At 41.1% G+C, this 18,285-nt stretch overlaps 1 protein-coding gene across 1 annotated transcript in view; it reads left to right on the forward strand.

The window, feature by feature from the left end:
• Positions 1-11,493, forward strand: part of CDH13 (cadherin 13) — a 778,625-nt gene extending 767,132 nt beyond the window's left edge. Inside the window, exon 14 of the mRNA XM_048817138.2 lies at positions 5,779-11,493. Coding sequence (XP_048673095.2) covers positions 5,779-5,786 — 8 coding nt within the window. The 3' untranslated portion in view covers positions 5,787-11,493. The remainder of the gene's footprint in view (positions 1-5,778) is intronic.
• The last annotated feature ends 6,792 nt before the right edge of the window (positions 11,494-18,285 follow it).

An 18,285-nucleotide genomic window follows, 5' to 3' on the forward strand; every position in this document is an offset into this window, starting at 1 on the left:
AAAAGATAAAAAGAAAGAGTCCCATCAAGGGCTTCTGGTCACATCAAAATCCAGGAGAATGAAGCAGTACATCATTTGTGCTGTCCCTGGAACCTATGGAATGAACAGTTTTCTTTGTCTCACTGTTGCCAGGGTTTCATTTGATAGACTACACGGCTCATAAAGAAATAACCTTAACTCCCACTGAAAATCTTGACAGATTTCTCTTGATAAAAAATAAGTCTATTTTTTCCTCAAAAAAACCAGTACAGATGGAATCTCCACCTGCTACAGTTAGATGAAAAACTGCAGGGTTTTTTTCCCCCTAATGTTTCTTAAAAGTGTGTATGTCTGTGACTGTGTGTGTCCATGCACAAAATCGAAGCTCAAATTCCATAACCCTAAACAGCAGGACCTTTGCCCTCAGCTGGAACCCTCACTTAAGTTGAAGCCAATATACACTCTCTAATAATTTCTATATCACCTTTTTAGCGTTCCAGTAAGTCTGATCATAAGAGTTGCTGAGCACCGGGATCTCCGGTCAACTTCAAGGGGAGTTGAATATGTTCAGGATCCCACCTTTTGTTGTCTCTTCCTCTTGTTATCAGTTTGGTGACATTCCAGTTAGGAAGAGCAGTTCATGCAACTTTTCATGGCACATTTAAATGCATTTCTTTTATTTGGTTGAAATTGCACTGGGAATACTGCTTGAGTCGCTGAGCAGAAGAACTAAATTCTAGCTGGTAAATGGGTGAGTCCACTGGGAATTCACACTCAGAAATAGAAGGTGAGGGGTGTGGGGTTTTATTTGGGGAGGGGGTTGGTGGGGGTTGTGCGATTATTGTTTGTTTGCAGGTAGAGAAAATTTTCAAAATATGACCATTACATCATAAAATTATATATTTTATTCTCCATGAGCACAGCACAGTAGGAACTGTCAATACTGCGTGAAGCAGGGTTTTGAAATATATGGAGTATTAGACTCCAATATAGAAGAAACTAGCGTGGAAAAAATTGTGGTCAAAACTAGAGCTGGGCAACCTATTTATAATGAATGATTAATGCAACAAATGTATCCCCTATTTCTTGTTCACAAGCTGCTGATGAACCAACTATGAATTTCCTGACTGTGTTGGGTATTCATAATTGTGTCCTGAAATTTTATTTTCTGAAGAAATTTCAGCCTATGGATTATCCAGATATTGAGTATTATGATTATTGTTTATTTGCCACGTGTGACTGGCTGTCCTTAGCTTGGAGATCTCCAAGAGAGTCCTAGAAACTCAGAGTAGATTTTTGATTCAAAAGGCAGCACAACTTCCTGTGAGTCAGGCTTGAATAAAACCCACTTCCTGATGCTGGGAGGCATCAAACTGACTTTCAGAGATGTGACATTTATTTTTCACTGTCACCGTAGGTCAAGGTATTTATGAAAGATTGGCCCAAATCTGAACCCCTCATCCAAACACATCTAAACACTGGTGATGGTGCTCAGGGAGTATCCATGTCCAAACATGGATCAGAATTTTGTAATTAGCATCTCTGCCTTTAATAACCATACCTGAACACCCAAACCAAACCATCCCAAATGCTGTAGTAGTTTGGAATCGGGATGGCATTAGCACGTTCCATTTCAGGTGATTGCATCCTTCCTAACTAAGATTCACTCTATTGTTAAAATGGATATATGGTATCCTCCTCTCTGCACTGTATTAGTATGTAGCATTACTGTGTGCTCTTTATACATCAGTTAAATTCCACCCCAAAAATGACTGCAGTTCAATGGTAGGTGAAGCCCTAGGAGACATCACACAGCAGCATGTTCTCAAAATTGGGAAAGAATATAAGCAAGTATGGATGGTAGCTAAGCAAACTCAGGAAAAAGCAGTGGGGAAGGTGAATACAAAGGCAAGCAGAAGATAGCCACTGGCTGAACTCTGTTCTTCAGCTCTAGAGATTGTGTGTGTTCTCAAAAGCCTCTCTCCAGATTCTTTTGCTTGTTTCATTTCCCTCCACTTATTTTTATTAGAGAAACATATATTGCATAATTTATATTTTGCCATAGGGGATGGTAGGCTGTTATAGGTTTCTTTGTTGTTTCAGGTTGCTTTGTTGTGCTTCATGTAATTCCCTAGTTAGTGAAATTTAACATTAAATTCAGTTCAAATAATGCAAAAATAATAACAAGCAAATAATTAGTCAGAACAAAATCAGTTTTACCAAAATTGATATTAAACTCAGTTTGCCTCAAAGAAACAAAACAAATAATCAAAAACGAGCAAACAGAAATAGTATTCCAGCATCTAAATAATACCCATTGTGTCCTGAATAGACTGCATGTGTTTATAGTTAACTGGCAAAATTATAAATAGGTGATCGAGGAATAGAAATTTAACAAAGGTTAGACAGCATATTCAGTAAACACATTCATCTCTTTTGACATGGGTGTATGACATTTGTCGTCATGGCCCAAGCCTGCAGTGATCTCCACATAAGCAGATCCTTCCCTCTGCCTGGAGCCCTGTTGAGATGGGGTCCAACTATTGTAGGATCAGGACCCTGCATGGTTTGACCTGAATCCTTTCGACAGCCTTGTGCTTTCATTCTCAATGCAAACACAGTATTTTCAGTTCAGTGAAGGACGCATCCAATGCCTGATGGAGTCAATGGAAAGACTCCCATTAACTCCAGTGGGTGTTAGAGAAGATCCTACTTGCCTCTGCTTCTTTGGGTCTTGTGTAGGCACCTCTCTGATACAATGTAAAGGGTGACAATCTAAAAAAGGCAGAGTTATCCTTCAAGGAGCAACACCTGCAAACATTTGTGGTTTTAAATTGGCTAACAGGAAAAATAAGAGGTACACATTGTATTCCTCTGGTTTCAGAGTAACAGCCGTGTTAGTCTGTATTCGCAAAAAGAAAAGGAGTACTTTTGGCACCTTAGAGACTAACTAATTTATTTGAGCATAAGCTTTCGTGAGCTACAGCTCACTTCATCGGATGCATACTGTGGAAACTGCAGAAGACATTATATACACAGAGACCATGAAACAATACCTCCTCCCACCCCACTCTCCTGCTGGTAATAGCTTATCTAAAGTGATCACTCTCCTTACAATGTGTATGATAATCAAGTTGGGCCATTTCCAGCACAAATCCACGTTTTCTCACCCTCCGCCCCACCCCACACAAACTCACTCTCCTGCTGGTAATAGCCCATCCAAAACGACCACTCTCTTTACAATGTGCATGATAATCTAGGTGGGCCATTTCCAGCACAAATCCAGGTTTTCTCACCCCCCCCCCCCTTTTTCCAAAAACCACACACACAAACTCACTCTCCTGCTGGTAATAGTTCATCCAAAGTGACCACTCTCCCTACAATGTGCATGATAATCAAGGTGGGCCATTTCCAGCACAAATCCAAGTTTAACCAGAACGTTTGGGGGCGGGGTAGGAAAAAACAAGGGGAAATAGGCTACCTTGCATAATGACTTAGCCACTCCCAGTTCTATTTAAGCCTAAATTAATAGTATCCAATTTGCAAATGAATTCCAATTCAGCAGTTTCTTTCTGGAGTCTGGATTTGAAGTTTTTTTGTTTTAAGATAGCGACCTTCATGTCTGTAATTGCGTGACCAGAGAGATTGAAGTGTTCTCCGACTGGTTTATGAATGTTATAATTCTTGACATCTGATTTGTGTCCATTTAGTCTTTTATGTAGAGACTGTCTAGTTTGACCAATGTACATGGCAGAGGGGCATTGCTGGCACATGATGGCATATATCACATTGGTGGATGTGCAGGTGAACGAGCCTCTGATAGTGTGGCTGATGTTATTAGGCCCTGTGATGGTGTCCCCTGAATAGATATGTGGGCACAGTTGGCAACGGGCTTTGTTGCAAGGATAGGTTCCTGGGTTAGTGGTTCTGTTGTGTGGTATGTGGTTGTTGGTGAGTATTTGCTTCAGGTTGGGGGGGCTGTCTGTAGGCAAGGACTGGCCTGTCTCCCAAGATTTGTGAGAGTGTTGGGTCATCCTTCAGGATAGGTTGTAGATCCTAATAACATCAGCCACACTATCAGAGGCTCGTTCACCTGCACATCCACCAATGTGATATATGCCATCATGTGCCAGCAATGCCCCTCTGCCATGTACATTGGTCAAACTGAACAGTCTCTACGTAAAAGAATAAATGGACACAAATCAGATGTCAAGAATTATAACATTCATAAACCAGTCGGAGAACACTTCAATCTCTCTGGTCACGCAATTACAGACATGAAGGTCGCTATCTTAAAACAAAAAAACTTCAAATCCAGACTCCAGCGAGAAACTGCTGAATTGGAATTCATTTGCAAATTGGATACTATTAATTTAGGCTTAAATAGAGACTGGGAGTGGCTAAGTCATTATGCAAGGTAGCCTATTTCCCCTTGTTTTTTCCTACCCCGCCCCCAAACGTTCTGGTTAAACTTGGATTTGTGCTGGAAATGGCCCACCTTGATTATCATGCACATTGTAAAGAGAGTGGTGACTTTGGATGGGCTGTTACCAGCAGGAGAGTGAGTTTGTGTGGGGGGGACGGAGGGTGAGAAAACCTGGATTTGTGCTGGAAATGGCCCACCTTGATTTTCATACACATTGTAAAGAGAGTGGTCACTTTGGATAAGCTATTACCAGCAGGAGAGTGAGTTTGTGTGTGTGGTTTTTGGAAAAAAAAAGGGGGGGGGGCGTGAGAAAACCTGGATTTGTGCTGGAAATGGCCCACCTTGATTATCATACACATTGTAAAGAGAGGTTTCAGAGGAACAGCCGTGTTAGTCTGTATTCGCAAAAAGAAAAGGAGTACTTGTGGCACCTTAGAGACTAACCAATTTATTTGAGCATGAGCTTTCGTGAGCTACACGAAAGCTCATGCTCAAATAAATTGGTTAGTCTCTAAGGTGCCACAAGTACTCCTTTTCTTATTGTAAAGAGAGTGGTCACTTTGGGTGGGCTATTACCAGCAGGAGAGTGAGTTTGTGGGGGGGGGGGGGGGCGGAGGGTGAGAAAACCTGGATTTGTGCTGGAAATGGCCCACCTTGATTATCATACACATTGTAAGGAGAGTGATCACTTTAGATAAGCTATTACCAGCAGGAGAGTGGGTGGGAGGAGGTATTGTTTCATGGTCTCTGTGTATATAATGTCTTCTGCAGTTTCCACAGTATGCATCCGATGAAGTGAGCTGTAGCTCACGAAAGCTTATGCTCAAATAAATTGGTTAGTCTCTAAGGTGCCACAAGTACTCCTTTTCTTATTGTATTCCTCTGTTTCCATTGTCCTACCACACAATCAATAGAGCAGCTGTTCCAAACCGTAGCATGCCGGGAGCATAAAACTGCCAATAGAACTATGATTTTTTTTAAAGTACATGTTCTTTAAAAAGTTGCCTGGGTTTCCTGCACTGTTCATTGGTTGAAAAAAGTGTACTGGTTGGTATTTGATCTCACTTTACACGGGTGTAATTGACTAAGGTGCAAGGTACAAGAGGATCAGGTCACAGGAGTTCCTGTCTCCTCTTTTAAGCTCAGACCTCTTGGCTATGCACTGTTAAAGATCCTTAAATGGCAGAAGTGGCATTTCTCCCATAGATTTCTGCCTTCAGATAATTGCTTCCGAACCAGGATGATTTAGCTACAACTGCTTAATAATATGCATACAACCCAATGAGGAATTTGATGTATTTTTCCCTTAAGGAATACTTAGAGAATGCTGTGATCCTGCTCAGTAATAACCACACACATTTCCCATCACCTAGGTCTGTAAGAACTCCTGACATTTGAAGCTGTCCTACCGAGTTGCCATGGCAACAAGAAAAGGAAAACATCAAATCTGAAGATCGCAGTTTACAGTTACTGTTCTTCACTACTAGGCCTCAGTTGCTCCAGATTCAGTTTAATTTGCAACCTCACTTAGTCTATCCGACTGTACGTCAGTGTTTGGCAACCTCTGCCCTTACTGTTGTTCAATAATGGATTTCTCTTGCAAGATGCAAGGTTTATGCGAATTTTCACTGAATGTTAAAAGACCATGACATCTCCACTTGACCTTCTGCGAGCTGAATATAGAATGAATCCATTTTTTTCTATCTGTTGACTTGTTGCTATTCAACTGTTCAGAAACAAATTTTTTGTCTGTGGGATGGTATCTGTATATGTATGAATGTATGTGTGTATATATATATTTATATGCAGAGAAGAGATACACAATAGGTTTAGCTTTTATGAGACATTTGCCTGAAGCTGGGGAGGGACAGGACAGAGTAACAGGGCCATAGATGAGTTAGAATTGTCCTGTCATAGCTAAACCCATTGTATATGCTGTTTATACAATGGTGTAACACAAAAGACGAGAGCAACTGCAACTATACCATTAAAATTGCTTTGTCAGTAGTGCCAGCTATACCACAAGGTCACTTCATTTACCTCAGGCTCAGTGTACAAGAGACGCAAATTCCCAGTGCTCTATTTCCAATCAAGATTTTTTTCCTTCAGCCACAGGTAGTACTGAGGAAGCAGCAGTGAAAGCAGCTTTTCACTCCACATTACAATGACAGCAGCCCTGGGAGATAAGGAGGCTGTGATTTGCAAGGGGGCTGAAAGCAGTCAAATGCACTATGGGTCATTTCATATAATATTGGGACACTCTGGGCTTGATTTTAAAGGGGCCTTAACCCAGCCTCTCTTTTTGCTCCTGCCGATAATTATTTGCTGGTGCAGCTGAGGACATTTTAAACTTCTTAGTGCCTGATCTGCAGGGGCAATCAGATAGGTAGATGTTTACGTGTCAGAAGGCCTGTGCGAATAGTAGGAGTACAGGGATTTCTCAGATGCATTGATCATCTCTCTTTCGACTCCCTAACCACAAAGGCCTGTTCTCGCTCTGTCCCCATACAGCTCTCATTGACGTCCCTGAGCACAGTGAGGAAATTGTATTGTATAAATATATTCATATATACAGTTTGGAGAGTATATATATACACACACACATACATATACATGTACGCACAGTTTTCAATTAAAAGTAACAAGATCATTTCTCTGTGTGTGTGAAATAACTTGTTTGCAAACCTGGAATTAAAAGGTGTCATTATGTATGAATATTAATCCTTTTTTTATTCTGTGAGCATGTAAGGTAAACAAAAAACTTCTAACTGTATCAAGATGATGATCCTGTTAATAAATTGTAAATGATCCATCAAAGCTCACACCAAATTTTTTATAAAATTAACACACACAAAAAATTATACTAGTGGCAGACTGTGGCTTTTACTAGAGCTTGCCAGTAACTAGGGTGAGGTTAAATGTCTTAGAATATTTTAATAAACTTGCTTATTTAAAGTTTAAACACCAATGCTTTCTTATGCAATAGATCGTCACAGCTGCGTTTTTGGTTTAGCGTTTTTACAGTACTTATGGGTCATTCTGTATGTTGTCATTACTGCCGTGAGATTATACACATACCTTCCACATCATGTATATGTTTCAGTATTAAAGCTTTTTGGAAGTATAAAAAATAAATTCCAAACACACATTTAGTTTTTTTCATGATGTTACACTAGATATTAAATGTGTATTGGTGGTGAAAAATTGCTGTACAATAGCTTTTCTCTGACTTCCTGTATTATACCAAATATTACAACAGGTCCTTTTTAAGTAAAGTAATAATAATAATAATTAATAATGGTGACAGCAAAAAAGTTAGTTTATGTTGTGGACTTCCCTAAATTTTTAGATTTCTTCAAACTGCCTTGACACAAAAAGCTGGGTTTTTTTAATCTGAGAGCTTAACACTTGAAGTCCGCACCCAGCAAAAACTCTCACTGACCTTGCTTCTTTCACAGCACGTCATAGGTGTCTGAGTTACCACAGTAGTACTTAGAGGTCAATGGGAGGTTCTTTAGAAAAGAATTTCAGAAAGGTTCATTAAGCAACTGCAGGCCTTTAAGCAGGAAGTGCCTGATCTCAAATGTTACTCCTACCTGAACATGGGCATGCTTCCATTCCATGCCGTCTGCCCCAGGCATTGTGGTAAGCAAATGCTGCTGCTTTATAATCACCAATCACTTATACATATAAACAAGCGTTAAATGCAAAATTTGCAAAAGGAAAATAGATGAATGCTAAATACACTGTGGATCTTTCCCAAAGAGGAATTGCATCCCATGCCTTGATCTACTAAACTTTTCACTTGAATGTAACGGAAACAACGACTATCCTTCCACATAAATATATTTTTCTAATGGGATCCTTCCTCCCCCTGCATATGGACATCATTCAAAGTCTGTCAGTGAAAAGATTCCCATTGACTTCACTGGGCTTTGTGTGAGTTATGATGAGAAGCTATCCCTGCTTCTTGTTCAGAACCTAGCACATTATGGATCCTCCTAAGGGGGCCCAAATCCAGGAATAAAAATTTTCTGTTTGAATCTGGCCTAGCAACAAGCTACTGGGTAAAGCCACTTGCCTACCCTTTACCTGTGCAATAAGAGTCCACAGTGCAGAGTAACATCTCAAATAATATTGCAAAAAAATTGACCTATACACGGGGTGGTTATCAATGAGGATATTCCCCAGTGGAGGCTCTGGATCACAGAGGTACCAATACCTCCCTGACTTTCTCATCCAAAACTGGGGTGGGGGGGGTCTGAAATCTCAGTCCCCATCATCTCCTGTTCATATGCCCGAAGGCTCCAGCTTGAGTTAACCTCTGGGCATTCGAGGCACGAAAAGAGGAAACCTACCTGCCATCTTAATATTTTGTCCTCATTTCCCAAGTTTCCATATTCAAGAAAGAACATCTATCAAGAAGCCCAATAGGGCAAATCTTACAGTCTTATTCAAGAGAGAAACCCCATTAAAACGTATGGGGTTCCTTACATGAGGGAAAAGGCCCAAAGTGATGTCATTTCCTGAAACTCAGAAACTAGCAGAATTTGGAAGCATTTCATGTCATGCAAAATCAGAAAAGACCAAAAAGAAAAACCTCATAACTTTTGCTCTTCCTTTTTATGTTGGATTAAGTTTAAAACTTGTTCAGGTATGCCTTGCTATTTTCATAATCCATCCGTTATATGAATTTAGCTATTTTAGTTGCTACAACATTTATTTCTCTCTGTGTGTATGTGTGTGCAATACATGCAAAGTTGTCTGTATTTTGAAAGACACTGAATTTAATCATTTTCATTTTGAAGCATACGCAAAGCAGTGCCGGTATAAATCATTTAATTTCAAAATCCTGTATTTTCTGGTAAAACACGAATCCAATATGACAGTTATCGAGTTAATCAAAGAATGGTGTTGATTAGCAGGGTAATTGTGTCATTTCCAGTGTACTTGCTAATTGAAGCCCTGTCAATACACCTCATGAGTGTGCTCGCATTATGCCTATGTGCATATATTAATGTACATTATGTTCAGTAACTGCAGGTCTGAAGCTCAAAACAAAAGAAAACCAGCTGAATTTCATGGTGGGGATCAAATAAGAGTTAGATTACAGTGGAACAATGTTTTGGTAATAGACCTATGGAGCCAGATTCTCATCACATTTCCATGAATAACTCCATTAACCAGAGATGAAAGATGAAAATCCAGCCTGTCTGTAAGACCCTATACCTTGAGATATTTCATCTCATTTCTCAACACATTGCTTTATTCAATCTGCTGTACATAGTAAAATAACATAACTTGTCATAAGACACTTGGAAATCATTTATCTGTTATTGTAGGTCTGTCTTGAACTTAGGGAAACCTAAAGTCTAGCTGACTCACTTCCTTCGCTGACCCCTTTAAAGTATCCCTAAGGTCCCCAACACAATTTGGTTTAACTTTTATTTAGAATGACCACACTTCTAGCCAAGCAAGTCTTGTTGGTCTCTTTGGTGATCATTTAAACTAGGGTCCACTGTAATACAAACTCATTTATTAAATTAAGGATTTCCAGTCAGTTGATAGGTGACCTGGTTTAAATGCTTTATTTTATCGTTACAGAAAAAGAGAAGCCTGTGTGTTATGGTTATGTTTGTTTTACCACTAACCATTCCTTTGCATCACTAGTTTCCTAAAGCATGGTGATTGCTAATTTGCCCCCTCGGTTTCTACCAATACATTTAGCCATTTGATCACACAGCAGAGTTTTGTACACGGATCACATTATTGTTTGTCCAGAAGCCAAATTCTTACCAAATGTGCTTATCTCATTTCATGTAAAAAAGTTGAATAAAAGATGAATGACAATAAAAAATGACACTGGCTCAAGAATAGCAGGTCCAAGGGAAAATATAGGATTATGTATTCCCATTACAGTATCTGTAGAACCTTCTTTTGTCCAAGTGCTACATCTCCCAAAGGGAGCAAAACAACAAAACCAAAAACAATTCTTTCCCATTTAGCTCTTGGTGATTTGTAACCTTGAAATTCACATGCAAATTATTTCAGAAAACAAAGCTAGATACAGATAACTATTTTACTGTGTAAAACGTACAGCCCATTGCTGTGACTACTTTACCTAACCACAAGTTTTGATGATCGCTAACTTCTCAATGTCCAAATGAAATGAATACACACAAAAATGCTCAGTGAAAGTTACTAGTTGCACAATTGCTATGTGTGTGTATATATGTAGATATATAGAGATACACACATACATATATAGAGCTATATATAATATATGTAGAGGGGGAGAGTGAGATTACACAGCATGGGGATTTGGAATAAGCAGTTTAATTCTATGAATTATGGATGAACACTCAACTTAAGAAGGGGCGTGGTTTATGCAGGGTCAACCCAAACTGCTGAAAATAAATAGTTTATTCCCACCTCTGATGTTGTATTGATTTAAGCCTCACTCGGCTCTCTCTCTCTTTATATTGATTTACATAATTTGAAGATATGCATACTTGTTTACTGACTCCTTTTGTTTTAGTTGTCTATGTACCAGCAAGTCAGTAGCAGTGTGAAGGGGGATACAGAAAGAACCCTAACTTTCTTCAGTATTAGCAGGATGACTATATGGAGCTATACCCATCCTCTGAAAGTTATGCTTCTCCTCTGCATTAATAAGTGGCTGTATTTGATGTTTTGAGGTTAAATGAATGTAGTCTAAAGGGACAGTGCATGCGTGGGCATGCATACGCGCCCTGCCCATGAACTAGGATTGTAAAATGAAAATGTGTATGGTGGCGAATTCAGTACAGATATGCTGTGTGATTAATTGAAACGTCCAATGGTAACCTCCTGTATCGTCACGTTTGCCCCATAATGAACTCTGTCTCCTTCAGTCATCACCAGGAATTTTTGTTTGGATTTGAATACTTTATTCAGCTACTTTTCCAGTTAATGTTTCCTTTAGGCCCTAATTGCTGAATTGCTTGCCGTTTCTGAGGTGTAAATAAACGTTTTGATTTATGATGTGGTTGCAAAGAAACTTGTAATTTATTTGTGAAATGCTCAAATAAAGGATGTCTGGGCTTTTATCCTTTCGTTTGGGTTTAGACCTTTCTGAAACAACATTGCATGAATCAAGGGGGCTGTATAATCACCCTGCTGTGGCTGACACAGGTGTCTGAACCCACCCCACACTGAACTAGAAGCAAGAGCCTCAGGGGCAGCGCTAGGAGGGGGCTTGCAAGGGCTATAGCCACCCCGAAATTTGCCATAGCCACCCTGTAGCAGCTGCTGCTCTCCAGCACAGTGGAAAGAGCGACAGCTACTGGCCAGGAGGGACATTCCACCCAGCCGGGGCTCCTGGGCCACACCCCTGATGGTCACTACTCCCCGAGGGCTCGGCTGGCCCCACAGCCAGGTCGCCCCACTTGGGCAGCTCTTACTAGCTGTGAGCAGCCAGCGTCCCACAGTACTCAGCTCCAGCTTTCAGCCTCCAACCTGGCCATGGGGAGGGGCCATGGAGGGGGTGGACCTCATGGTGAGTGGGGGGGGGCATAGCCCACCTAATTTTATGTCTGGCCTACCTCAGGCCCCTGACTGGGAAGAGGCAGGTGCCATCCCTGAAGATCCTCCCCCAGTTGCCCTGATTAAGGCAATGAATTGAGCTGTTTGTTGTCACACAATGGCCATAGAGTGGGACTAGGTGGGTATAGTGAATGGAAGAAATCTAGAGATCATTCACCAGACTTCATAAGAAAGTGGTGAGTGGATTATTTTGCATACACCAGCTCAGTTAAGGATTACGCCTTCCAAAGCCCCAGTTTTGTTACAACACTCCTACCAAATTTCTTGGCTATGTGCCGCAAAGAAACTTCATCGGTCTTTGGCTTCACCATCCTTTGGCTTCAGCCAACTAGCCCTTATCACCTTCTTCTATCAGCAGGCAGTTAAGGGCTACCAAGAGAAGCCACCCATGATAAAATCAAATGCCAAACAAAAGATCAACAAAACCATAAGTCAGCTTCCTGAAGATTCACCAGTGAACACTACGGGAAGCTGCAGTACTAGATTCCTGCCACTGTGCAGTGCTGAGTGTCAGCAGTGGTTCCCAGTCCACTTGCATTCCAAGATGATGTCCTCTAGCAAGTACTGATAGCTTCTCTTGAGCTCCAGAGATGACCCAGAAAACTAAGGGAATTCTCATCCAAGGTAAAATTGCCCAGACCTTTGTTTCTATAATATAGTTGGCAAGAGATGGGCTCAGACTCGCTCTGCCATGTGCATCTTACTGATGGTTTAACCTTGTGTTCTCATGGGAGGTTCAGGGAAGGGTTTTCCAATAAAGTTACCATACTGGAATTACTTTACAGTGGCTCTACCCCTTAGATGTTCTCTCCCACCATGTGGATTGATTGCTCGTCACAATCTTTTCTTAGCCTGATATATTTAAATGCTAATGTTAAGGTAGTGGGCTCAACCTGCTGCAATTCTGCTGGATCCTTCCTGCCAATGCGTCAAGAGAATTACAGTTCAGATTGTTAGTATGGGGTCATTCCTGAGGCCTATTCTCAGAGCCAGATCATTCCATGCACCCCAGAACTCCATGATGCCACTGCAGAGATTCTCAGAAATCAGACCCCCAAATTTAAAGTCCTGATTTTCTAGGCCTTCAATGTTCTGGACCCAGGACACCCACTGGGATTTTAACTTGACCGCTCTACACAGCAGGAACAATGGAACTGTCCACATTACTGGTGAACCTCATGTGAGCATGACAACAGATTTCCCAGGACATTAGGATTCACAATCCTCACCACTTCTCTTCTGTAACTTTGATTTCCCACAAAGCAACTCATAACCCAGAAACCGCTCTGGAACACACACGTAGAAAAAAAATTCTCATGCAACTTACTCCTCTGTGGGGTGGAATAAAGAGGAAACTTTACTGCCTTGAATCACCACGGTTTCTAACTCTGGCAGGTGCTCTGAGACCATGGTGATGGGCCTGTTCCAAGACCAGTGATACAGATCATAGTAATAATAGAATAGGATGGAGGTCAAGAGCAGGAGTGGAAGGGTCAGGTGGAATGCACATCTTCTCTTGCGAAAGTACCAAACTGAATCCATCCAAAAGACCACCAGGCTGTATTGCATTCTGCATAAAAGCGCTCCATGTTGGGGAAGCCTCTCTTCAAGGGGGAATCCAGAAGCAGCTGCCTGTGTGGAATTCCCTGGAACATTGCTGCTTGAGGAAGCATTTGACACTACACCCTGCAGGTAGAGATGGTGTAGTCTCAAGGTCACCACATGAGTAATCTTTTTGTGTCCAAAAGATCTTAGAGAACATCAGGAACCACTTCTTATTCTATGGGGTTGAGCAAAACTCCACCTCCAAAAAGGAAACATTCAAGTGCACACCACAGAAGTCATCTTTCTGTGGTTTTTCACCCCCCACAGGCCTGCTCCCATTGGCTTTTTCACCCTCAATTTTTGTTCTACCTGAACTTGAGCAGACTGAGTATAAAGTGAGTAAGGACCTTTGCATGGGGCTCTTTACAAATAACAAATAACACATGGAAACTGAGGTTAAATTTAGCAAAAGGCCATTACCTGGAGGCCACCACAAAGGGCTCCTGCCCTTGACTTTATTTGGTCCCGTAATGTGGCTATGATTAACCTAAGCTGATGCTGCATACTGTATCTTAAAAGAGCAGTTTGAAACAGTGCAAGGTTAACACACAAGCCAGGACAAGGTTGGCAGTGAGAGTAGAGGATGTTGAGAGTTTTTAAATCAGGCTAAATGATGTCTTTGCCCTACCACCCTTAATAGGCGCGATCTAGAAGTTCTGCTCTGAGGCGTCATTTTTTACTGTGTAACTTTGCACTGCTCATGCTAGTTACAGAGTTCTCCCTCAATAGTAGATAAATACGTCTTCTGGCTTCAGAACAAAGGCCTTCTCTGCAGACATCGGACAAGGGACATTGCTCCTCCTCCTCCTACCAAGATGGTCTTCCTCAACTATGATGCCTCTGGCTGAACTACACACAACCTTTTTCCCAAATGCTCTGACCTGCAATGCTCCTGTAAGCACAGAAGGGAAGTAGTCACCATATCCCAACGCTTTCAGCATTACATTATGCTGTGATTTATTATGTATTACTTACTATGTGTTTCACTATTATCACATGCAGTTGTAGAGTGCCCCTAATAATGGCAAATGGATGCACTTTTCATGGCTTAGATCTGGAATCAGCACCATTTCCAAACTAGAAGGGCAAATCTAAGTTGCTCCTTCATTTTTTGCAAGGCATGCTGAAACGGCCTGGTTAGAATGAAAACTAGAGCTGGCCCCTTGTTTCAGTTAATGAATAACTTGCAAACTATTCCCAATTTTCTTCAAAGGTTATTCTTAAGCATCTGTTGGTGGAGAAAGACAACAAAAACTGATTAGGAGTTGGGAACAGTTTACATATGAGGAGGGATTAAAACAACTGGAAATGTTCATCTTAGAAAAGAGACGACTAAGTAGGGATATGATAGAGAGCTCTAAAATCATGATAAGTGTTGAAAATTTGAATAGGGAAGTACTATTTAACCCTTCACGTAACAAAAGAGCCTAATGAAATTAATAGGCAGCAGATTTTAAACAAACATAAGAAAGTATTTCTTCACACAATGCATAGTCAATCTGTGGACCTCATTACTAGGGTCTGTTGTGATGCCCAAAAGTATGACTGGGTTCAAAAAATAATTACATAAGTTAATGGACAATAGGGCTGAGGGACGTACTGTCCGCCACTTCCAGCAGCTCCCATTGGCCTGGAGCAGTGAACCGCGGCCAGTGGGAGCCGCGATCGGCCGAACCTGTGGACGCGGCAGGTAAACAAACCGGCCCGGCCCGCCAGGGGCTTTCCCCGCACAAGCGGCGGAACAAGTTGGGGAACCACTGCTCTAGTAATTAGATTAACTCATATTATTGGAATTAAAAAGCTAAAGGAAATATTTAGAATCTGGAAACAGAGCCCAGGGGAGGTCATGCTGTTACAGCCCAACAGGCCTCAATATGTTCATTTGCATAGAATCATAGAATATCAGGGTTAGAAGGGACCTCAGGAGGTCATCTAGTCCAACCCCCTGCTCAAAGCAGGACCGATCCCCAATTAAATCATCCCAGCCAGGGCTTTGTCAAGCCTGACCTTAAAAACTTCTAAGGAAGGAGATTCCACCACCTCCCTAGGTAACACATTCCAGTGTTTTCATGTGTCCCAATTTGATACTTATTAACTACATACTGTAATAACTAGATCAAGGCTGAAATCCTGGCCCCAGTAAAGTCAACTTGAGTTTGCCATTGCCTTCAGGAGAGCCAGGACTTCATCCCAGGTACCACCAAATGCTTTATTCAATTTGAAAAGGGCTCAGTCTCCAACCAGTCAAAAGAAGCGATGTAAAGAGATATCTTGAACCAATTGAAAACCAAAACCCCAGTCTGCAATCAGCTCTGCAGAGATGTCTGCCTGTCACAATGAATGAGGCTTTGTGCAGCATCTGGACATCACCCATGCTGACCTTATTCTAGGATGGCGGCCCATAACTGTTTACCCATCTGAGTTGTCATGAGGCTTTGCCTATATTAGATGCTGATGTGCCAGGTATCACTGATGTGGGGTAGAGTTGCAACACAAATATCCTCAATAAGAAAGGTAAACATGAAGAATTTTAAAAAATATTGGTGTGTTTTTCCAAAGCACCTACAGGTATATCTACACTGCAAAGAAAAACTCACGGCACCAAGTCAAAGAGCCCAGGTCAATTGACTTGGGCTCATGGGGGTTGGGTTGCCAGGCTAAGAATAACTGTGTAAGTGTTCCTGCTCGGGCTGGAGGTTGGGATCTGAATCCCTTGCCCACTTACCAGGCTTCAGCCTGGGCTCCTAAGTGATTTAAGAGCACAAGTTCCACTGACTTTGTCTCCTGGAAAAGTCAAGGTGACTTGTGCTCTCACACCCTTTAGGCGCTTTTGAACCTACCCACCCCACCCCAGGTTTACTGTTTCCTGATATTCTTTATAAACATTTGACAAAGTAGAGTCTTTGCGTACAGCCCATAGAGATTGTAAAGGGAATAACCTATTGGATCATCCTGTCTATCCTCCAGCTAATATAGGATTTTTCTGACAGATGGGCCACATCAATCTTTTCAGTCCCTAATTTCTATGGTTTCTTCAAGGCACAGCAGGAAAAAAATGGCCTAATTTTGCCCCACCTTGCTGATTATTAGCTCTGATAGGTATTCCATCCCTGACATACTGAGCTAGTGAGCAATCAATACAGCTTGGAGCTGAATATATGTTCATATATTTTCCACCAAAAGAAATACAGAATTATCTGATTTTTCCATCTCCCTCTCCATTAAGGCACCCTAACATTTAATGCATGTGCTTTGATTTCTAGTAATTTTTCTTGTATTCCTTCGCATTAAAGAGCGAGTTTTGCTATTGTATCAATTCAGAGATAAACCTACTTTTAATTGTAGCTCTTTGTGACCATTTACACAGATCCTGGTCTTCATCCCTTTCCTAGCCTCTTAATTAACGTTCCTTGGCACTCTGCACATTGTTCTTTTGTAAAATAAACACTGAGAACAGGAAGCTAATAAAACATTTTGCTGCACATTGCTCCATCCTTTGGGGCAATCCAAGATGTTTGTTTTTTTTTTTTTTAAATGGGACAATCAAAAAGTGCCCTCCTCTCTTTCTTGCTTTGACTCTAAATTGGAGGAGTATGTGCAGTTCAGATGATATCCTCTGACTGAGCTATCACGAATCTATAACAAGCGTAAATAAATTAATTAAAATTAATTGTAATTCAAATCAAAGAAGACAGTTTTAGAAAAGACATACCCTTCAATTTCACAAAAAGGAGAATTTGAGGCCCGTTTTACTTTAGTGTTAAATAGCGAGTGCTCTGTAAGACCTCAATTCATTAGGAAAATAAAAAGTAATACAATGGAATTAATTTGCATTGCACACTAATTAATATGGGAATTGGGCTATGTGAGGAAGCTTCATAGACATACACTGGGATGGAAGCAGGGATTTCTGGCAGCAAGTCATTACATAAGAGAATCACACATTGGCCTAGCAGAATCACACTTTGGCCCAGCAAGTCATTGAATCACACAAAGGGCTTGGTTCTTTGGTTCTAAATGAAGTGCTAGACAAAGATTGATTTTGTTTTTTGGAGGGGTCATTTTGTTTTGTTTGTTTGATAGGGGATTTTAATCAGAGATGGGCAAAGTGGCTCCAACTGTTACTCATCCACTGAACTAAACCCGAGTCTTTGTTCAGTTTTAGTTTTGTAAAAGAACATCTCTTGGCTTCCTGCTCTCTCCATCCCTCCAATAAATCTGAAACACTGGGAATAGGAAGAATAATCTGAAGCTCTCAGCCTCCCAAGCCTCTTTGCCCTTTCTCAGTTTGTGTAGCAACTTGTAGCTTTGAGAGATCCCTGTTTGTTTGTTCTCAGTAAAGGTCGCTGATTCAAGAAGATGTCTTGCAAGCTGTCCAATTTCTTCTGATTCAGAAGATGTTTGTTGGTTACAAACTGGACTTTTATGAAACATACCTTTCTGATAGTTGTGAGGAAAAAGAACCTATCAAAGCTCCAGAGAGATGGAATTCCAGTCTCACATACTGTCTCCAAAACTGCTTAATCCAAAACTCAGCCTGCTAGAAGAAGGGTGACATATCATGAATTGAGAGCATGAGCTTCTTCTATTCACTTCCTCCTGTAAAAGCATCACACAAAATGTTAAGTAGCAGAAGGGTAGTATTCCAACCAGAGATTGGCTACAAAGACAGCGATCACAGTCAGGTCCAG

The sequence above is a fragment of the Caretta caretta genome, chromosome 12 (assembly GCF_965140235.1).
Source record: "Caretta caretta isolate rCarCar2 chromosome 12, rCarCar1.hap1, whole genome shotgun sequence".
Taxonomy (NCBI): domain Eukaryota; kingdom Metazoa; phylum Chordata; order Testudines; family Cheloniidae; genus Caretta; species Caretta caretta.